A 22,797-nucleotide genomic window follows, 5' to 3' on the forward strand; every position below is an offset into this window, starting at 1 on the left:
GATGGAGAGTGACTTTTTACAAGAACATGTAGTGTCAGGACAACGAGGAATGGCTTCAAACTGAAAGAGAGTAGGTTTAGGCTAGAGATTATGAGAAAATTCCTTACTGTAAGGGTAGTGAGGCACTGGAACAGGTTGCCCAGAGAAGTTGTGGGTGCCCCACCCCTGGAAGTGTTAAGGGCAAGTAGCAAAGAATATTGAACAACCTGGTCTAATGAAATGTGTCCCTGCCCACACCCCAGGGGCGCTTGGACTGTATGATCTTTAAGGTCCCTCTCAGTCATATCTTATGGATTTGATTCTCAGTCCTTTGGAAAAAAAATTTAGCCTTTCAGTGCCAATATGAAATAAGTACACAGGATGCAAACAGTAGAGGAAAAAAATCCACTATGTACTCTTATTCACAAGCTACTGTAGACAACACCTTTTTAACACTGTTTACTTTTGCTCTTTGTATTGCTAATGCAGCTTTGCATTAGCCAACAGGTGAAATAAGACTTTAAGTAAACAGGTCTGATGCTTATTTGCATGGGAAGGTTTGGCTCCATAGCTTTGCATGGATAAGTTTCACGTATCTGTGTAGGTTCTGTTACATAGCACAGAGACTGCTTGAAGACACAAAACTTCAGACTATTCCTTTGGCATGTGAACAAAACAGACAGCAACCATGTAGGCAGGTGTGTTTGTTTCTCTGCTTGGAGGATACATTATATTACATAACATCAGCAATTTGGTAACAACTGGGCTGGAATAAAATGCTAATAAGCAGTAAGATTTGCAGAAGAATAAAAAAAGTCAGACAAAAGAATGGAATGTAGCAGGACTCACCTGAGTCAATAAGCCTGTGAGCATTCCTGCCCAACAGCTGGTAGGAAGAACAGTAAGATCCAGTAGAAGAGCAGTAAGAAGAAAAATAGGTAGCTGAAGAAAATGCTAGTATCGATAGCTGCGTTACTGCCACAGCCTAGCAACAAACATGTATGCATTCAAGTATGTCTTTAGGCATCATAAAGACATAAAGAGTTTTTCAGTCATGGGAATCACAGAATTATCTTTTACTGACTAAAAAATTTATTCTCTAGGATGCATATCAACTAAAATGTTTTGGTTTTATTATTTTTAAAGTATCCTAAGCCATCCTATTATTTTAAAAACAATCATAAACACTTAAGCTTACATAAGCTATTTGATATATATGACATTAACTAGGTTAGCAGAAGGTTTAGCTGCTGCTCCCAGCCAATTCTTTTCACTTTGGGAGGGCACTCAGCAGCCTCTCTCCTTGCCAGGACATGCCTGACCCTGGGAAGCCCTGCAGGCTACCAGAGCCCAGGGCCCTCAGCCGTTGATAAAGCAAACCTATACTTCTGATAAGGCACAGCACGAGATTCCTTTTACTGGCCCCTGAGCAATGAGTGATAGAGCTGATGACATACTGCCACACTTGTTCCTCAATAATATAAGGCTATTTGGTCTGGGGAAAGCCTGACTCTTCACTGGAAACAACACTGCTGATGACAGCAGTTGGCCAACTTGGTGATGACTTGGGTACACAACAAAGAAAACACCCTACTGTTCACCAAAACACAACACAGGCCAGAACTTCAACCCCTCCCTGCATTCAGGATGAGCAGCTTTTGCTTCTCTCACCCTGCTACTACCACGAGCACTTCAGACATATCCCTGAGACCTCAGAGACTTGATGTTCCCCTTCAACCACTCACCAAATCCTCTGCTTTGTCCGCACAAGAGGACAAGTATCAACCACCTCTCCCCAGGCTGCTGACAGCTCTTGATTGCTATTACACTGACTGGGGCAGTGCGAGTTTCTAAAGCAGAGTTTTCAAGTGTTCTGCATCCAGAGCTGAGGCCAGCATGGTAAAAACAGGGTTAGGAGCAGCTCCCAGAGTAGTGGCTCGTACACAGTTGCCACTTCCTTTGGAAACCTGGCCCCAATTATAGTTGCTGAGCTTTCCTGCAAACCTGGCCATAAAGCCTGTGCCTGTTCCCACTGCAATCAGTGGCGACTGAATCAGTTCTGATTGATTTAAGTCTCTGAGCAGGCACAGAGACTTAATTAGAAAATTAGTAACTGCAAGGAAAGGAGAGAATGCACAACAGCCTGCCAGATCTCTGGAAGGAAGCAAGCAAAGGAGCCAGTTGTCCTTAAGACTGAGATTTTAGCCTCTCATTAAAAAAAAAAAAAAAAAAGATAATAAAAGAGATTGGCAAAATAGCCTTGAAGCTGTTTTAAACATCTTGTATAATATATAATTGCTTTTCAGCTCTTGAGTACTCTACTTTTAGATCTGTCCCCTGGGAAGAAAATATGAAACATGCTGAAACACACAGCCCTTAACAGCAATCATCATTTTCAACTTTTCTTTGTGCTGGAAGTAATTAAAACTTTGTCTAAAACTCCTTGCTATTTGACAGGTACAAAGACAGATCAAGTCTAAGGTGTGTTTTTCATGTTAGTCCAGCTGAGTGCCAGAGAGATATTTTTCACCAGCTCTTGTGTTTTAAGAAAATTGAGATTCTCAACTCATTACTTCATGAAAAATCCTGATGTCTGGAGGCTCACAGCCACAACATTCCAGAATTTTTATGTGCTTGGAGGATTACCTGCAGTCGTGGAGGGCCTGCATAACAGGCTTGGAGGCTATTTGTACTCTGGTAAATGCATGCACCAGAATGCAAGACCACCAGTGCCAAGCCAAGCTGTGAAGTGTTAACCCTGGTGCAGCCTCATCTGCAGTGTTTGGGAATAAATTACCCTTTGAGCAAACTATTCCCCTAATGATATTTGAGCTTGTTTTGGACAGAAGTATCTGCATAATACCTACTGGGAGCCTGGGCATCAACAATTATTCGCCTAGTATGGGCATTAAGAGGATCAGGGCCTGGGAATATGCAATGGAGTATTTGCTAGCATAGATATAGGGTAAGAATTAACTTGGGTATGTTTTAACAGGGATAAACACTGAGATGTGTTTATTAGCCTGGGTGAAGCCATTTTGTTCTGTGCTCAGATGAGGGAAATACTAGGAGCTCAAGAGACTCTGGCTCTCCCACTTTCAGCTATATATGACACAAATATACCAGTTGCTGGCTGTGATAGGGGTCCGAGATGTAGGATGGCAATCCATGAGAAGAATTCTTTGTCTAAAAAAATCCCTCATGCCTAGAGCAGTGTCCTGTTGGAGTTAATTGCTAAGATACTAGCAGTCAAGAAAGAAACCAGAAGCTATAACTTTCCAAATTTCCAAAGCTCCAGAATGGGTTCTAATTCAGCTAACAAGATGCATCAACCTAGAATTCAGAACAAAAGGCAAGATATGCAGTCAGATCTTTTGAAGTGGGAAGAAATTTTGTGTGTGAGAATACTGAGATGCAGGCCCTTCATCAGCACCACCCAGCTCTTGGCAAAAGTACGTGTTGCCCTTCTCTTGCACACAACCCTTCATCACCATGATGGCTGGGCTACCAGAGAGCACTTACACAATCTCTACAGCCTCCTGCCTCTGGAACAACAGTACAAAAGCAAAACACCACAGGGGATGAAACGAGGCAACACGAACATCCAGGTGGTGTTAGGACAGTGTGCAAGTGTCCTGCTTTTGCTGTGACGGTTGGACTTGATGATCTTGGCGGTCTTTCCCAACCTTAATGATTGATTCTATGAAGCTGCTCAGACAGAGTGCTGTGACAGTTCCTTTCTGAATGCAAGCTTAACCCCTCAGTACAGAAAAAAGCAAGTGTTTCTAAGCGGAAATCTCTCAACTGAATGTGCTCAGGGATTGGTGCACTCTGGCAAGGGCATAATTTCTGGGCATTTACAAAATCTCCTTAAAATGCCATTTGTTAGAAGAGTACAGCTAATATCACAGTAGGGGTGTTGCAGTATTTGCATAATATTCTCTGAGAAAATTGTGTATGTACCAGGATGATACTGGTAGCCAACACTACATTCAGACATCTTCTGTAATCTCAACATGAGTAATATGCTGTAATTGCCCATTACTGCTTAACCCCCAAAATATTATGAGCTGGTCCCATTCTCTGCCTGCCAAAATCTATTTTTGTGTTTGACTCACAGACAGCTTCTGCCAGGCATACTCACACTGGTTAGCACCTCAGGGCTGCACCATGCAGCATCATGCTGATCACAGTCCAAATGGTTGAGCCTGTGAGGAATTCTTTGTCTCTGCATGCACCCCATTTATTTTCAGAGGTTGGCAGACTGCAGGGACAAACTTCCCAATTTATGAGAACACAGGCTGAAACTACAAACAAAACACATCAGACCCATCATCCCATTTTGCCTGTACTAAGCCATAATCTCAGTTTCTAAGAAATAAATAGGGTAAACACAGAAATGACAAGGCAATAAAGCACGATCTGGCTTACTGCATTTACATTTTTTAATAGAGTCTTTCAATTGTTTTAAGAACAAGCATTTTTAAATTTCATGCAAAGGTATAACATGTAGTTGGATGGCCTCTGCATGGAAGAAAATATCACAGTGAAAATGTGTCTCTTTGCCCTCTAAATACTCTTATTTCACACGTAATATACAGTACAAGCAGACAGGGCCGAATTCAGAAGTTGTAACTTCATGGTAGGCAGTGCCTTTTGCATGAGCCTAATACTCACACATCGTGCTGAGAAAGTGGAAGACTTTAGTACAAGGCCTTTGCCAGGGCGAAGAGATTTAGAGATTTAGAAAAGGAAGCATCAGGCTATAATACAGCATCAAAAAAGAGAGAGTATTCCCATTTCTCCCTATCTGTGCTTTTGAAATCAGGTAACTTAAGCTCTTGAAAACTTACATAGGGTTTGCAAAGGAGCTTCTCTGCATGTGGCCTTGCATACCCCATAAAATGCATGAATTTATCCAACTTGCACACTGAACTAAGTGCATAGTCCTTTTGTGTACTTAAAAGTATAATTATGCCTATGATGACAACTTCCTTATGGCTAACATGGGCTGTCCAGATGTGCAAGTCTAAGTGCTTCTCTTGGGCTTCACAGGTTCAAAGAACATACCAGAGGAACTGAAAACCTTTTGAATTTCACTCCTCTTACTGCAACAGCCACTCATGTACCCTTTTCCTTACTGGAATACTTCACTCCATCAGTAGGAGCTAGGTATTTAATGGATTTGCTATGCAAAATGATACTTCATGTGGCACATCGTTGTTTATGTTTCTGTGGGAGCATCCCTTTGGCAGCTTTCCAGGGCACAGGATGCAGCCCCAGGTCCTGTAGCACTGCTCCCTGTTCCCAAAAGACAACACCCCGTTTGCAGCGCCAGCTTAGCTGGCAACCGCATCTGTCCCGAGCTGGTGTTCTGGGAAATTCTCCATCCTTCCTCTGCCACCACCTTCGCCAGGCCCAGCCGTCTGCAGCGAGGTAGGGGCTGGTTGCAGCCGTCCTTCATGGCTAATGAAGAAGGGGAGAAAACAGAAGAGATTAAGAAGAACCAGCCCACGAACTGCTGCTAAGCAGGAAGTCGGCACCACTGCTCCCCCTCTGTCACACTCGCCGCGCTGCCTCGCGCCCTCCCTTAGCGCGGCCAGTCCACGGCGGTGACCGCGGCCGGGCCGAGCGAGGCCGCCTCTCAGCCCTTACCTAACGCGGGCACGGCCGCCTTATGTAAGGGCAGAGGCGGGGCCGGCACCGCTGCGGGGCGGCGGCGGCGGCGGCGGCAGCGCCATGTCCTGGTACCGTAACACCGTGTGGTTCGTGAAGGGGCTGCGGGAGTACACGAGGTACGGGCGGCGGCCGCCCGGGGCCCGGGAGGCGGCGTGGGACGGGCGCAGCGCCCGAGCTGAGGCGCTCCTGTCTGTGCGCGGGTTCACCCGCGGCGAGGCCGTGTCCATCTGGTGTTTTATGGACGGCTGCCCGCCCCCGCCAAGGCGGGCACATTCCCCGCGGCGAGGCCGTGTCCATCTGGTGTTTTATGGACGGCTGCCCGCCCCCGCCAAGGCGGGCAGATTCCCACCCCGCTCGGAGAGGGCTGCCCGGCCCGCCCTGGGGCTCTGGCCGGGCCGGTCCCCGAGGGTCGAGGTGAGGGCTGGGTGGCTTGGGGCGGCCAAACGCCACCGCGAGTTGTGGCTTTCATTGCAAAACGTGGGAACAGCCTGCCCAGGGAAGTGATGCAGACGCCATCCCTGGAAGTGTTCAAAAAAACATCTGGATACGACACTTGAGGACATGGGTGTACGTGGTGGTGGTGCTGAGTTCATGGTTGGACTTGATCTTAAAGGCCTTTTTCCAACCGTAATGATTCTATGATACATCGCTGATTGCAGTGTCACTGGTGTTCATGGCCCGTCCCATGGGTACAGAGAGTAAACAGGGCAATTACTGTATGCTGAGCTGTGAGAGGAAAGTGCTTTTCAACCCACACATGTGTTTATTTTGGAAGGTTTCTCTTCTAGTTTCTCACAGGTGTCTCTTGATTTGTTCAGATCTGGCTACGAGTCTGCTTCCAGGCACTTCAACCCAGCTGATGTGGAGGTGGATGTGGCTGGAAGATCCTTCCTGGTCACTGGTGCAAACAGTGGCATTGGCAAGGCCACAGCCAAGGAGATAGCGAGGAGAGGTGAGCCGGGCTGCCCTGGAGCTCCCAGGAGGCTTACAGAGAAGATGGAAGGAAGCGGGTTGGCCTTCCAGCACACACACACCCCCCTGGGATGTGGGGTCATTTTACAGGGCTCTTAGTATGGGTTAGAGATTTAAGCACAATCAGTGTGGTGAAAACTGGAATAAGGAAACCAAATTAGCAGAGAGGATCTGCAAATCGTTTTTCAAGTGCATGTTTACCAAAACTGTCTGTGTTATAGTGGCATCTAAGGATGTTGGTGACGGATCAGTGTCTGTTTAAGGCTAATTCAGTATCTGTAGCAACTGGGCTGAATTTGAACTAAGGGTTTTGCAAATGTATCATATGACGAAAGAAAACAATTGTCTTTGCAAAAATGAGATGGGAGAGCATAAAAAAAGCAATGTAGGTGCTCTTGATCTTGATGATAATACCCTGGAGTTTGTGCCCTTTGACTGATTGCGTGTAGTTGGTTTTTTTTATGTTGTTGTCTGTATGCAAGGACATGGTATGAACTGGACCTAGCTGCTGCTGAAGGATAAACTTAATCCCTTACAGAGTTGACAAAATAATTCCTGTTGTGCAAGAGTGACAGGAGTTTTGGCACGTAGAGAAAGGGAGGAGCTTGTGGCTCTTTGCTCTCTTTGTGTGCTTAGGTTTCATAACTGTTACGAAGGAAAGTGGCGACTCAGTTAAATTAAACTCGAATTTATTTTATTAAAAATAAAACTGTTAGCATCAAAGACTCTTTGGGTTAAAGATCTACATCAGTGCCAGCACGTGATTGATTTCAGGTTCCCGCTACTGCTAATGTATATAATCACTTTATGTAAGTAGTGCTTTGTCAGGTGACTGGTTTGATCACAAATGGATATCTCTACCAGGTTTTGCAAACTGGACAGCTGGCTGGATCTGTATGGGATTTGGTCACCATGTTTAGCAGAACAACTTTGGGCTCAGACTGCATGTCTGATATGTTGTATGGGCATTGCTGTTCATATGAAGTTAAATGACTTCCTGGTCCCATCCTTGAACATCTCACTTTGAAACTCAGTGTCAGCTGTTGGGGCTCAGACTTCTAGTTGAATCTCTTCAAGGGCACCACAAGAAGAAAATAAGTAATTCAGACTCAGCAGAAGAATAATCAAGCTATGTTGGCTTTACCTCCAAGCACTCAGATCTTTCTAACTAATGATGATCTTTCTGACAATTTCTGTGTTCTGAGTTCAGCTTTTCTCTGAATTGATGTCTTATGGGTATGCAGATTTGGGATTTCCTCTATGTCTTGTGAACTGCACTTCCAGCTTGATAGAGTCTTCTCCCAACTACTCTGACTATTCCCATGTGTTAAGTTCAAATAGTTTCAATCTTTACCATGTAAAATACATTTAAATTCCTTTCCTCGTGTATCTGTCATACCAAAACTTCCCCCCTGTCCTGGTGCTCAGTGGAAAAACCTCTCTTGTAGACAAAAGATTTTATTGTCAGACCCCAGACTGGGCTGTGCAGTGTGGGACTGTATCACCTCAAAGTAGACTTGGTGTTTTCCATTTGGGTTCTGGGCAGTAGAAGTGTGACCCAACAGAACTGTTTATCAGTGATTAATTATGTTTCTATTAGGGGTTAATTCCTTGAGCTTGCTAGTGGTGAACTGATAGCAATCCCTACAACACCTTTAAAAACAGGCAAAGGTAAAGAGTATAGGTATTCCTATGACTGAAATTAACACATGACTTGTAACAATCAGAGAATATGAAGCAAAAAAAAAAAAGTTTGCCTAGCTCTACTTTAGTCTTGTTTTTGAAGACATTCTTTAATATGGCTAAGTGATGAGATTGTGTTATGTATCCAGGTCTCTGAGAAGAGCCTTGCCTTGTGTATTGCTTTCATGGAAAAGTTGGTTGACTCTAGAGGTCACCTTGTCCAGCATCTCATTTGGAGCAGGACTGTTGGCAACAGTAGATCAAACCAGTCACTGCTGTGTCTTGCTGCTTGATACCTACAATGATGCAAATTATGCATCCTCTTGGGACAGCCTGGTCTATTCAGAAGAAAACTACTGAAAATTATTTTTCTTAATAGGTGACCTGAGCCTCCCAAGCTGCAATTTGAGGCTATAGTCCTTGTCATATCTCTACTGCTGAGAATTCTGATATCTGGCACTTCTATTTCCTTTTCACAGAGTGATTCTAGTCACTTGTGTTGTCCAAGCCCTTTACTGAACTTCCTAAGGCATTTATCAAAAAACTATCTATAATACAGATGCCTTAGCTTCAATTTCCAGTGTAGCTCTGGTATGTCACCCACTAAACATGATGTACAGACTTGACAGAAATGGTTTGAGCACAGTACTTAGAGTGCAGTGGCTTTTTCCATACGTGCAGCCTTGCATGATGACCCTGCCTGCCTTCACAGGAACCAGAGCCAAGCAAAAATATTCCATCTTTTTTCTGGTATCTAGTGTCTCATCTAATTAAAATGCTGATGTTTCCCCCTAATGCGGGTAGTAATTAAGTATCAAGTGCTTTTCTTGTCGCAATCCACCAGGTGGCACGGTTCATCTGGTTTGCCGAAATAAGGAACGGGCTGAAGTTGCCAAAGAGGAAATAGTGACAGAAACGGGCAATCAGGTGAGCTGGTTTTCAGTCTTTTGTTTACTCTTAGAAAGGCTGTTAATATTAAAGGCCCCAGGGGCCTTGAGATACTCGTCCAACATCTTGCTGTTGTGTTTTTAATAATATTTTCATACAGACATGGAAACATCTAGTAGTTTATAATTCAAATGGTTTGAAGTGATTTAACTTCATTAGGTGATGTATCTGTGATTAATAACATCATCAGCAGCATGCTGTTTTATTTAATGTTTGTTGTTGATTTGCTTTCTGGTGTTCTACTTACTTACTATTCCTAACTATGTGGCTGAGGCTTTTAAAAGTTAATGCATTGCAACACTTGCAACAACATTTATGAGTCTACAGCATTGGAGCTGAAGGTTTTATGTGTCTGAATAACATGCTCTTGATTTGCTAAGGTTGGCTGCTCTGTGAAGTGCTGTGTGTGGTCCTAATTCTGTGCTCTACACGCCTTTTCATCTCCTTTCCTTATATCTCTTCCTTTCCTCTGTTACACATTCTTTTTGTTTCTGTATATATCACTCTGCAGTACACGCCTGTATCTGTCACTGTTGCTTTTCCTAATTGTTCAGGAGGGTGTGCTTACGGAGAAATTCACTAGTCATTATCTTTCTATCTTGGTGCCCTGGTTTTGGCTGGGATAGAGTTAATTTTCTTCATAGCAGTTCCTCTGGTGCTATGCTTTGGATTTGTGACCAAACCCGTGTTGACAACTCACGTTTTAGTTATTGCTGAATAGTGCTCACACAGCATCAAAGCCTTTTCTCATTCTCACACCGCCCCACCAGTGAGCAGGCTGAGGTGCACAAGAAGATGGGAGGGGTCACACTGGGACAGCTGACCAAAGGGACACCCCAGACCATGTGACATTGTGCTCAGCAGTAAAGGCTGCGAGGAAGAAGGAGTAAAGCGGGACATTCACGGTTATAGTGTTTGGCTTTCCAAATTACTGTTGCATGGGATGAAATCCTGCTTTCCTGGGGATTGCTAGATGCCTGCCTGACAATGGGAACTAGTGAATTAATTCCTTGTTTTACTTTGTTTGCACACACAGTTGTGCTTCACTTATTAATGGCTTTATCTCATCCCACAAGTTGCGCTGGTTTTGTCCTTGTGATTTTCTCCCCATTCCCACTGGAAGTGGAGTGAGTAAATAGGGTTGTATGGGGCTGAACTGCCTACCATGATTAACCCACAGCTTTTGGATGGAGACCTAATCTTCATTTTAAATAATGACTTGACTCTTGTACACAGTATTTTGATTCCAGTAATGGTTTTTAATGTGGCTCAAAAATTTTGAAGACTTTTTTATGGTTAGAGATGTCATATTGACTAAATTTCTGCTCTTTGATTTCAGCTCCCTAGTGTGGCACAACCAGCATTACTCTTCAGTTCTTTAATGAAGGTGATTCAGATCAGTCCTTATGTAGAAATAAATACTTTCCAGCTGTCTATAGCTGTGTAATCCCATGGCTATAGTAAGACTGGTGATTATCTGTGTTACCTCCTTCTCTAACTGCAGTCAGACAGCCTGGGAAGAGAGGTGAGTTTGACCTCTGAAGGTTCCTTCGTGTTCTGTTTTCTGTCACCTGGTGAAAAAAACTTGAGGCAAATAATATTCTTCCTCTAAAGGCAGCATAATTACTGCATTCCCACTTTTTGGTGGGCTGCGAACCCATAGTTTCTGTAGTCATGAGAGAGTGTGAGGGCACTGCAGAACTTGTTTGTGACCCAGGGCACTCATGCAGAGAGCAGCTCTCAGTGAAGTGTTAGATGAGCTGTACAAGAGGCCCTGTGGGACACGTGACTGCACTGGGAAGAGCATTTTAATAAGGAGTCCATAAGAACATCCTTCTTTATAAGTGCTCATTCAGAAGCAATCCAGAGGGATAATAAAATGCTTTATCTTCAACTTGACAAGCTGTATCCAGACTGAACTTGCTCTTCCTGATAATTTGGATGGAGATCCTGTTATAGCATACACCAAAGATTTTTTCCATCTTCCACAGTACATGCTGGAGTTCAGTGCTGAAATGGAATTATTTGGCAGTCACCTGCCCCTAGATCTGGGAACTGGGAAGTTCTCCTAATCTGTTGAAATAGATCCAGTCACGGAGATTAGGTTTCACTTTGAAAATGGCTTTGCTACCTTCGAGGACCTTTATAGGTAACAGGCCTGAATATCCTTTTCTGGAGTCAGTGTGACAGTCTTCAGCAGATAAACGTTGATTTGGATCTTTTTCAGTCTCTGAAATCCCGTGTAATAGTGAACATCTGCCCAAAAAACTTTACCTCTTCTGTGCCAGTAGATAATGGTATTAGCTTTAAAAGCAGAAAGTTTTAAAGAGGTATCCAGCTTGAACCAGTAGAGCAGTGTTAAGTTTTTGGTCAGAAATAATTCACAGAGTGGGTATGGTTGGAAGGGACCACGGTGGGTCATCTGGTCCAATCTCCTTGATCAGGCAGAGTTATCCTAGAGCACGTTATTACAGTGAGAAAATTCTGACCCAAACTCAACTAAGGAGCTGAAATCAAATGGCTAGAGAGAAAGTCATGTGCTTTTTATCTTCAGGGAAGCAGAATTACAGGCAGGCAATAATGCCATATCATTTCTTCAGCTTCTTCACTTATCTCATTTGCTTGTATAATGATTATTTAAAGAAACAACTTGGAAAGAGAGGAGGCTCTTTAATGATTGTTTGTTGTTTTGCAAGAGAACACATCCTCTGCATAATTATTTTAAAACTGTCTTTTCCTGGCATACGTCATAAGACAATCTGTGGAGTGTCTTTGAGACTAAGTGCTATCTAGGAGAAGAGTAGGAGTTGACGTGCCTTTGTATGCTGATAAATGCCACTGTGCTTGTACTATGTAGAACACAAATCTGCAGAAAGCAGAAGAATTGTCTGTAGCAAGCAGCAAAAGGTTTTCGATGTTTTGGAGGGAGGAATTATTTCTAGCTTTAGTGGTTTAGAAAATGATAACTTTGCTCAATGTTAAGCCTTTTTTTTTAAATTCTATTGCATCCACATTGCTGGCCATAGTATTGCAAAACATTGCAAGAGTGTTGTGACATGAAGTGACTGACAAGGATGTAGGAGTTAATGCAGCAGTTAGCATGGAAGGGGGTGCAAAAGGCACCCAGCACTCTGAGACAGCTGGAGTGGGTGCAGTGATGCTCCTGAAAGCATGCTCTCCCACCCTGGCTGGAGCCACGTGGGAGTGGCACATAGGAGACCTGTCCAGACAGAGCTCCAGAGGGATAATGTGGCAGATGTTGGGTTGCAGGGAGTGACTGGTACTTTTCCCTGACCCTGGGGCAGCGGATGATGGTGGCTTCATCTGTTGAGTTCTGCTGTCCTCAGGGTGCTGAGCTGCCAGGTAAAGTGACAGCAGGAGGTGAGCAGGCTGCAGAACCATAGGGAATAGAAACAGGAGATTGGCAAGGTCTCTACAGAGAGTAGAAGAGCACATTGCATGGAAGGAGGGATGGCTGGAAGCTGCATTTGAATAAGTGGTGGATAGAGTCTCCTAAGTTGGGGAGGAATGGAAGCTTGTGAACGCTGGCAACAGAAGGCAGTTCCTTCTCTGCCTGCAGATGTGCATTTATAGGATAGGTATAGTGCCATGGTAACAGATGAGGAAGAGCAAGCTCTGTCAGGGGAGGTGTTGGAGACAGATGATCCTGAACAGTTGTTGACAGTGGGAGGAAGCTGTGGGTGATGATGGCTGAAGACTCCTTCCTGTGGGGGATGGAGACACCCATCTGCAGTCTTGGCTTGATGACTTGAGAGGTTTGTCACTTGCTGGGGACTCAGATGTAAGGTATTGCAGAGAGTCTGCTGAGGCTGGTCTGGACCTTAGACTAGTACCCCTTGTTGCCGAACCACATAGGCACCCATGACGTTGTGAGGGGTGACCTGGAATTCACCAAGAGTGTTTACAGAGAGTCAAGGGCAAGTTGTGGTCTCCTAAATCCACACAGTGAAAGGGAAGGGCTTGGGTAGGAGCTTACATGCCCTGCAGGTCAACACCTGAATGTTCAGCTGGTGTCACTTTTGCCTTTGTCACTTTGACCTTTATGTACTTCTTGTACCTTCTCTGTTAGATGAGCTGAGCAGCAATGACAAATTGGAGCAAGAGTGTCTTTGCCAACAGGTTTGCTAAGCTTAGTGAGGAGGCTTTAAAGTGGTTCATTAGTTGGTAGTGACCAAACCTGGGAGAGTCATGGGAACAGTGAGTATGTGTCATGGGGACTGCAAAATGGAGGAAGCTCTCACAGTTTTCATGAGAAAGCAGCATGTCTGGGAGCCCATTTCAGATGCCTGTTCATGAGTACACATAGCACAGGAAACACGGGAATCCATGCATGACTGCAGAGCTGTGGTCTCACTGGGATTAGAGAGAAATGGTTGGCATGACTCAAGCACTGGAGTGGATCTATACCTTTGCTCGTTGTACTGGTTTTGGCTGGAGTGGGGGTAATTTTCATCACAGTGGTTGGTATGGGACTGTGTTTTGGATTTATGCTGAATACAGGGTTGATAATACAGAGATGCTTTTGTAGTTGCTGAAGAGGGCTTATATAGAGCCAAGGCCTTTTCTACTTTTTGTACTGCCACACTGGAGAAGAAGTTGGGGTTGCATGGGAGGTTGTGAGGAGACACAGCCAGGACAGGTTGACAAACTGACCAGAGGGTTATTTCAGACCATATGACATCACGCTCAGTTTATGAAGCTGGGGGAAAGAAAAAGGAATGGGGAGATGTTTGGGGTGGTGGCTTCCCAAGTAACCATTATGTGTGATGGGGCCTTGCTCTCCAGGAGATGGCTGAACACCTGCCTGTCTGTGGGAAGCAGTCAATTAATTCCTTGTAAAAAGCCTAAAGGACCTGGTATTCCCAGGCAGTTTCCCATCCAAGTACTGACCAGGCCCAACCCTGATTAGTTTCTGAGATCAGACAAGGTTGGGTGTTCTCAGGGGGGTATGGCCATGGGCTTGGGGTTTTTTGCTTTTTTGTGTGGCTTTTGCTTTCCCTATTAATCTGTCTTTATCTCAACCCACATGTTCTCTATCTTTTACCCTTCTGATTCTCTCCCTGATCCCTTTGGTGAAATGACTCTGCCTGTGGACAAGAGGGGAGCAGTTCTCTCCTTAATTTTGACAAGGCCTTTTACGTGGTTTGCCATGATATCCTTGTAGCCAGTTTGAAGAGATGTGGTTTGAACTGGTGGGTGAAAAGGTAGATGGAAAACTCTGGAACATGTGGCTCCAAAAATAACAATCAACAGTACAAAGCTGATCTGTTAATGATTTTTAGTGGCATCCCCCAGGAGTCAATACAGGGGCAAAACCTGATGACATCTTTTTAACAGCACGCGTGACAGAATGAAGTGCAGCCTTTGCCTAGCTGGCTGGAAAGCAGATTGCAGAAAGGGACCTGGGAGTGACAAGTTGTCCCTCTGTGAGCAGTGCCCTGGGGCAGGGAAGGCCAATCATACCCCAGGCTGTATGAACATGAATCTAGCCAGCAGGCTGAAGGAAGTGCATCTTCCTCTCTATTAAGCCTTTGTGAAACCACAGCAGGAGTCCTGTGCCTGGATTTGCACTCCCCAGGAGGAGGAAGTCATCCATGTCCTGGAGTGAGTCCAACAGGGGGTGACTAGGGAGATGGGACATGTGATGTGCAAGGTGACTCTGAGAAGGCTGATTTTGCTCAGCGTTGAGAAGGCTGAGATGGGTCTGGCTGTATTCTACAGCCACATGATGGGAGTGTGTAGGGAAGGCACTGCCATGCCTCTCTTGGAGGTCTGCAGTGGGAGGACAAGAGGCAGCTGACACAGATTGGAACAGGGACAAAATTCTGAGTAGATAGTAGGAAAAATGTTTTCACCATGAGGGTGATCAAACACTGGAGGCTCAGACAGGCTGGTGAATCTCCATGTTTGCCAAACAGCCTCCAGAGGTCTCTTCCAATCTAGATTATTCTCTAATGCTGTGACTTGGAGCATTTCCATGGAAAGTTCAGCCAAAGAGAGAGCTGCTAAATTGTTTAAAGTGAAATTTTGCAAGGTTTGCAGTATTTTTCTAGTTCTCTGCTATGCGTGGTGGTCTGTCACATATATTTATCTAAATAGGACTCTCTCTTAATAACTTTGGCATTAAAAATCTGTGTCTCAGAAGCAGCTGAAGCAATGACTAAGCATGTTTTAAGGACTAGAGTTAAATTTTGCAGTTGTGCATGTTAACCTGTATTAGTTGCGTTCTGGAGACAATATTTTTTTCATACTGCTTAAATACCTTTTCACCTAGACAGGCCTAAACAGGGTCTCTCTTCACTTTCCCTGTTGATTGTGACTTAGCTTCTTTTCCTTTAGAATATCTTCTTGCATATTGTGGATGTATCTAATCCCAAGGAAATATGGAAGTTTGCTGAAAAATTCCAAAATGAACATAAATTAAATGTGTTGGTAAGTTCGTATACTTAAATCATGTGTGTCTGTCTTGGGAGTGGGTAGCCTATGAATTTATCTGACAGGTCATGTAGACCTCACAGTTTGGCCCACAATTCTCCCCTTATTTTTCTCTAGATGTTTTTTTTTCAGGAGTCTCCGTGGTTTGCTTGCTCTTGTCCTTTCTCAGTTCACACAGATGTGCTACAAAAAAAGAGAAAAGCAGTAATTTTATAGCTGCATCTTTGGAGACACCACACATTTTCTCTTTGACTTCCATTACTAATAACATTGTCCTTCTTAAAGCTAGACCTTCTGAAAGACTAAACTTTTGCAAGAAGTCCAAAGACTAAAACTTAGCCAGGGGAGAGGAAACAGTTAATCATCATGGTTGGTAAGGGGCTCAGTACAGTTTCCCCTTTATTTAGCAGTGAAAATTTGCTCGGGGGGCTGTACTACAGCTGGGGCACCTGGAGCAGTTCCTTTGGTGCTTACTAGATGAGGAATGTCTGATAAAAATGGGGAAATAAGTTTTGAGGAGTGGCAGTGAACATGGAGGAAGGTGCGTAGGGGCAGATCTTTTTTTTTTTAAGTGGGAAAGAAAAGCCTGAGCTCCTTCTGGAAGGTAAGGCAGAGAAAGAAATGTGTCAGAGACTATGCTAGCTGCACACAGCTTACAAGCATGTTTTATTGAACAAATAAAAGCTACAGTGTGTAGCTTTGTGTTGCAGTGTCAGGAAACAGCAGATTAACATGGACTGCTCATATGTGTGGATTTCCTTGTAGATATTTGTGTAGATTGTTTTTGTTTAAAGGAGCTGTTTTACAGATCAACAATGCGGGATGTATGGTGAATAGCAGAGAATTAACTGAAGATGGACTTGAAAAAAACTTTGCAACAAACACTTTGGGTGAGTATTGAAGGTTTGGTTCTGGAACATACTTATTTTGCTTACAGAAGTGTGTTTTTATAACTGGGTTTGTGAGGTATGTATTCCTGCTCAAAGAGCGATCATAGCATTGCTATGCTAGGGAAGAAGCTGGAAAGGAAAAGGAGAAATATTACAGCTGTTTGGAGTGCCATTTTTTAATTTCTCTGTTTTTTTCAATTGTTCTGATATCAGCACCTTTATTTATCATAGCAGAAGTGGGCAGTTGCAGGTTGATTCTGAAATCTGCTAGGGAACTTTGTTCCAAGCATTGCTGCTGCTGATGTTCTTTGAAATAATTGTGTTTCTGGAGTTTGGATGGAGCTTGGAGCACATTCAGATGTTTATAGAGATGTTCAAATGTTTGAGTGGGCTTGCACAGCCCTGTTTGATGTGCCAGAGGCACTGTGTAGGAAGCCTGTGCCGGGTATGGTGCCCTGGATGCTCTCAAACATGTAATGTCTAGTCAAGGGATTGAGCAGTAGTGGGCAAGTCTTGGGCACTCCATGTGAAAGGGGCATTTTCTGTGAACTGTGGCAGTGGTGTAAGAGGGACAAATGGTGGGAAACAAGTCAAGAGGGAAAGTGGAGATGTGGGAGGGCAGGAAAAATGGTGAGCAAAGTGGAAGGTTCCCCACAGAAGTCGTGGAAAAGAGGTGGGCAAACAGCCAGCCAGCAGAGAGAAGAGCTGAGACTGCTGATATCTGTAAGGCTGGAAGCTGCACCTCTTGCAAAGAGACACATGGTACTTGCATCCACCCAACAGTCCTGCTACTCTTCCCCCTCTGCCTCCCTGCAGGGTAGGTGGATTTCTCAAGAGACTGTCTTTAATGTATTCAAAAGTGACACATTAAGGAAGAACTGTGGTGCTTTGTTTCTGTATTTTCCTCCTGTTCATCAGTATCTGGAATGAGGAAGGGGAAAACCTAGTCTGTAAAGATAAGGCATTTATAGAACTAGCATAATCTGGAAACAATTGTTGGTTTTTATTCTTAGCCTTTTTCCTGTGTTGATTCCTTAAATGCTATTTATGTTTGAAAACTAACATTTTAGTATAAATGTCTTTTGCTTCACTATTACTGTACATACAGCTCATTTTTTCTGCAAGTCTGAATAGATTAAATTGACAATTAAATCAAGTATAAAGGCACAGATTCATTTGCTTCTGACTAATCTTTTGCTAACATACTTCTATTTCTCATGGCCAAAAAATTCAAAAAGAGTTTTATTTTGCCATGACATTTCCCCTGGCTGCACAAGTACAAGAACTTCTACCTTGAGGAATCTATTCACCATAAATTAGTTTAAATCCTCTTTTGGTCCTTCAGACTAAAACCCAGCAATGTGCAAAGGTACAGTTCTTCCAGGGAGAAGCAGAGTGAAACAAACACAACAATCTGAATGCAAATGCATGTTTTGGTTTAGTTTTAGACATTGAGGATATTAACTGCTGAGGAACTGTACTAGTGCATCACTTGAATTATATTTTATCTCACAAGTAGAAGCAGCAAATTCTGCTTTTCCAGCTGTAAATCAGCCTTACTAGCAGTATACAACTGCACAGAGGAAGCTGAATTATGGTTGTAGCAAACTAGGAAAATGCCTGTATTATCTTTTGTGGATATTACTTATAGATCTCCTTTATTCGTTCGTGTATCACTTGCTACATGATTGCATAAGAAGTTTAGGGAGGTAAATCATCCTCTGTTGTCTGACTTTTTCAGAGTTCAGGCAAGGACTGGGTTGTTTGCTTAGACTGCTTCTCCCTAGATAAAAATAAGGATTAGATTTTGGATCTTTTAGAACAGAGTGGGACTTGGTTGAGCTGGAAGAAGCTGGCAGTGCAACAGGAAGCTTCTGTGCTTGCAGGCCAGACACACATGAAGGACCAAGGCTACAAACCACAGGCTTTTTTCTTCAAAGTCAGGGATAGGGTAATAAATCATAACATCTGGAGTTTTAGTAGGAGAAAGTTGTGTGGAGAAATACCAGTCAGAGTAGATGCTGTGTTATTTCCCTGAGTACTAGGTACCTTTGGGTGTGTTTTACTTGGGAGAAGTTATTTCTGTTTTAGTAACTCTCTCTGGTTATAGAGAGGAAAGCCTGGCTAAATTAGATATGGCTGGTACATAAGTTGGCTATAAACTGGAATGTGGTCTGAAAGAACAAACTAAGTTCTGTTCTTTGCCCCAGTAATGCTAAAGCCTGAAGGGTGACATGGGCTCAAGGCCCTTGTTTGGAAAATGTGCAGTTGTTCCTCGCTTGACTGACAAGATAGAATAATACCAGTATCTTTTGCAGATCTTTACATGTAGGGTGTTCCTTCCATTTTTCTTTCACTATTTTTTTCCTACCCTGGCTCTTAGCTCTGTCTAGTAAAGGAATGTGTAGGTTGTAACTATCTAAGAAAGCAAGACTGAAATATAACATGCTTTAAATGCACGACACAGTTTTTGAATTCTGTACCTGATATCTGATTAACATTTATATAAGCTGTAAAGTTGCTCATTTAGGTGTCTGAAATGCTGTGGAGCTTTTAAATCTAGTCTAGGAATATTTTCCTCTCGACTGATCTCTTACTCCATTTTTGAGCATAATGGATGTCAGTGTTCAGTTCTAATTCATGATCTAACTTGTGGAACGTACTTTATATCCTGAACTTTTCTTGGGCATACATGGGACAGAAATGACTGCATAAGTCCTCTTGTATGATTATGTACAAAAATAACACTGGTTAGAATAGAAAGAAAAATTCTCTTAATGTAAAACACAGCTGACTGGCTAATTGAGGATAGCAACTGAAATAAGAGGTGCATAGTCCTCTCTGTTGCTGTCAGAATATGCAGGTGGATGAAGTTCATGAAAATGTAAAATGCAGGTTGATAGTTAATATTCAAGTTCAAACTGTAAAGTGCTTTGAGCAGGTGGTGGCAGCTGCATCTATGCTGGTGCCTGTAGCACGCTTAAAATGAGTCTGAGGCAAAAACGCTGTATGGCTTGTTGTGGTTCTGTTGTTGCTGTCAAATGAAACACCTTGCCTTTTTTCCCTGCTAGAGCCTCAAGAATTGTTGCCTGATTGCTGGAGCTCAGTGAATGTAGAGAGCAGAATAGCTGTGGAACATTTTATAATGTGGGAGCACTGGCCAGGTACAAGTCTGAAGTAGCACTTTGCTGATTGAAACACACTTTCAGTACCAAATTGAGTGACTCTCTTCGGATAATGTGGGCAGATTGCCTGCAGACCTGCCGATCCTGATGGGCAGATTTTTTTCTCTGTCTTCTAGTTTGTATGATGTTGCCCTTATATTTCTTCCTGTGGGCTGACCATGTACTCAGAGTTGTACCCAGGAGCTGGGCAGCAACAAGCAATCATTTCCTCTGATGAGACTTGCAGACTTCTGAGTCAAAACTTTTTAAATTTAATTTTATTTTACTTGTTTTAGTATAACTCCCAGCAAATACTATTAAAGGTGGTGGTATTCAGTCCTTTTGGAAAAAAACTTCAGCATTGATAAGCAAGTGGAGGCAAAAGCATCCTGTTCTTATTGAAGCACTAGACACTTAGCTGAAGCAATCCTTTTTCCTCTATTTTATCACCTGCCTCACTTTACTTCACTCAGCGTATCTTCCTGCTTAACATGGAAAAATGGCATACATGTTACTTTTTTATTGCTACTTACCAGCCAAGGGGATGCTAAAACACACTGAGAGATAAATAAGTGATGCTCTCAGTATGCATCTTTTCCTCAATCTAATGTGCTCTCATGTTTTAGTAATATATAGACATACGCTTCTACTCTCTGTGCAGAAGGGTTAGAGCCAGAGGAAATAGGATGTTTATCTGTCATAGTAACGCTATAGCCCATCTATGGCAAACTGCCTAACCTGGATAGGTGTTTGTCAATCTCTTCCCTATGTGTGACCTGTATCTAACTGGTGTTTCACAGAAGCCAGTGTAGCCTGGTGTGTTCTGAATTACTTGGAAGTCAAACAGCTTGAATATCAGCTGTCAGTTTGCCATAAGTTCAATGCCTGATCTTTGGCAAGACAACCTCATCTGTGAAAACGAGGCTGTGGTTCCAATTTTCTTTTCTAAAGAGCTTTGAGACTTATGGATGAGAGGTGGTATGTGAAAGGATAAAGCTGAATATAATTGCACATGCAGTAATGGTACTGAAGCCTAGTTCCCAGGAGGCAGAGGAACCCTTATTGAGATGAGCTTTGTCGTTTGAGGGAAATGTAAACCTTTGTTTTGTGTTTCATGTTCATTAACTCTTCCCATACGCTCTCAGTTATTGCTAGTGCAGTGGAATTGGCCCTCAGAGACAGCACACTAAAATCTTCATTCCTGATCTCTTACTGAGGAAAAGAGACTCAGGGATGTCTCTTACTGGGAACTGCATAAACTCCAGGCTTGAAAAGATAATCAGGCCAAGGAAGAATGTCACTTTGTTTGTTGGGTGGTTTTGTTTGTTTGTTTCTGTGGTTTGTTTTTACTTGGACTCAAGAAAAGCAAGCTAGTTTAACCGATTTCTACCAGATGAATGAGCCATTGAAGTCTGCACAATAAAAGGGTGGTGTTTCGTTTTTTGGGGTTTTTTTTTGTTCCCACTTTTTTCACAGTCGAAATAACACTGTTCCTAATAATACTGCAGAGCTCAGACCAATGAAAAACTTCAGTGAGTATGGTGCTGGCTGCCTGCCCTTATCTGAATGTTAACAGGGTAAAAACCTCAGCAGCAATGTGCCACTAATTGCCAGATAGAACATCAAGCAAAAAACTTTCTGGAATCCACCAAGACACTGGGGTCCACAGTAATTGTATCATCAATTAATTTGATGTTATAAGCAGGTAGTGGCTTTACAATGGTACTTCTGCTGAAATCATAATTTTCTTAAAAATTGATTTATAAAATACAGATTTTAGGATCACATTAAATCTTAAAGCAAATCAGAGTATCTGTTTGTGTACTTTTATTTTATATGATACCCTGTTGATTTTCAATCTGAAATATGTGAATCCTAAGGAGTCTTCCAGGTTCTGGCAGACTGATCTATGCCAGTTCGGAAATCTGTGTGCACAGTGTTTCTTTATATTTTCTGTTGGGCTATCCTGTGTTTTGCTCAGTTTCATGTTTTAGTACAGAACGACTTGCAATGTTCTGTGGGAAAGACCGTGTCTAATACGTGGTAGACTGCTGTCCCTTGCACTAGGACAGCTTTCATTTTGTTCATGTCGTGAGACCCACAGTGGAATAACTGTTGCAACAACGTTCAGAGCTACCTTTCCACAAGACCTAGTAATAGTGTCTTCCATGGAGTCCCCTCAGCTTCTGCATCAGGTCATGGGGAAAGGTAGCATAACTTGATTTAGCAGTTTATGAGGCAGACAGGCTGATTTTTGTAGTTTTTGGGCTTTTTTAAAATAAACAACTTACTATATGAATCAAATGTTTATCTCCGCAATGGTGCCTTATTTTCTACACTTGTGTCATTAATATTTCACTCTGTGATTTTGAAACCACTGAATTAGTGTTTATCCAGGTTGACAGAGGAGTTCACTATAGGGAGTCAAAAATTGGAGTTGTTAGTTAGAGCACAATATCAGATTACTCGACTAAATTGAGGAGATCTCAGAGCAAGTGGAGCAATTACCAAACAGGGAATGTGTAGTGATTCAATATTTTTGGTGGGTTTTGTTTTTATATTTATCAAGGAAACACGAAACTTAAATATTAATGTGATCCACACTTGGGAGGGAGTGTGCATGGACAAAGTGTGTTCTCATTAAATGCCACGTTTGTTACTTTCACTGGAATGACCGTGTTTAATGCATAGATTGGCAACCCACCCTGTCTACTTTACCATATGATACAGTTGGTTTAATGGTGTGTAATGGTGGAGTTGCTCTATATGAAACTTTTAACTACTCTCTATTATATGTGATTTCATATTATGTGAGATCACCTTCAAGATATAAAAGCTACAGAAGTTTTTCCAGAGAAAGCTAATGTTAAGAGACTGTTTATTTTAAAATAAATTGTACATCTATCCCGGGAGCCTTTTTAAGTAGAGAAAACATGGCCAGCCAGTACTGTCAAATGTCATTACACAGAACAGGGCTGTAGCTTGTCCAGTAGGTTTTGCAAGTCAACTCTTCACCTTGGCAGAGT

The 22,797-nt window shown here is 42.9% G+C and overlaps 1 protein-coding gene across 6 annotated transcripts in view; it reads left to right on the forward strand.

Moving 5' to 3' along the window:
* The first annotated feature begins 4,477 nt into the window (after positions 1-4,477).
* The window catches only part of DHRS12 (dehydrogenase/reductase 12), a 30,743-nt gene continuing 12,423 nt past the window's right edge, over positions 4,478-22,797 (forward strand). For 2 of the 6 annotated variants that reach the window (XM_032099706.1, XM_032099708.1), the window contains exons 1-5: positions 4,478-5,415; positions 6,477-6,610; positions 9,158-9,240; positions 15,622-15,714; positions 16,526-16,607. In XM_032099706.1, the coding sequence (XP_031955597.1) occupies positions 5,159-5,415; positions 6,477-6,610; positions 9,158-9,240; positions 15,622-15,714; positions 16,526-16,607 (649 nt within the window). In that variant the 5' untranslated portion in view covers positions 4,478-5,158. Of the gene's footprint in view, positions 5,416-5,532; positions 5,775-6,476; positions 6,611-7,504; positions 7,583-9,157; positions 9,241-15,621; positions 15,715-16,525; positions 16,608-22,797 lie in introns of those variants that run through there. The other 4 variants (XM_032099709.1, XM_032099703.1, XM_032099704.1 and 1 more) reach the window with 4 other exon arrangements.

Source organism: Corvus moneduloides, chromosome 2 (assembly GCF_009650955.1).
Source record: "Corvus moneduloides isolate bCorMon1 chromosome 2, bCorMon1.pri, whole genome shotgun sequence".
NCBI lineage: Eukaryota > Metazoa > Chordata > Aves > Passeriformes > Corvidae > Corvus > Corvus moneduloides.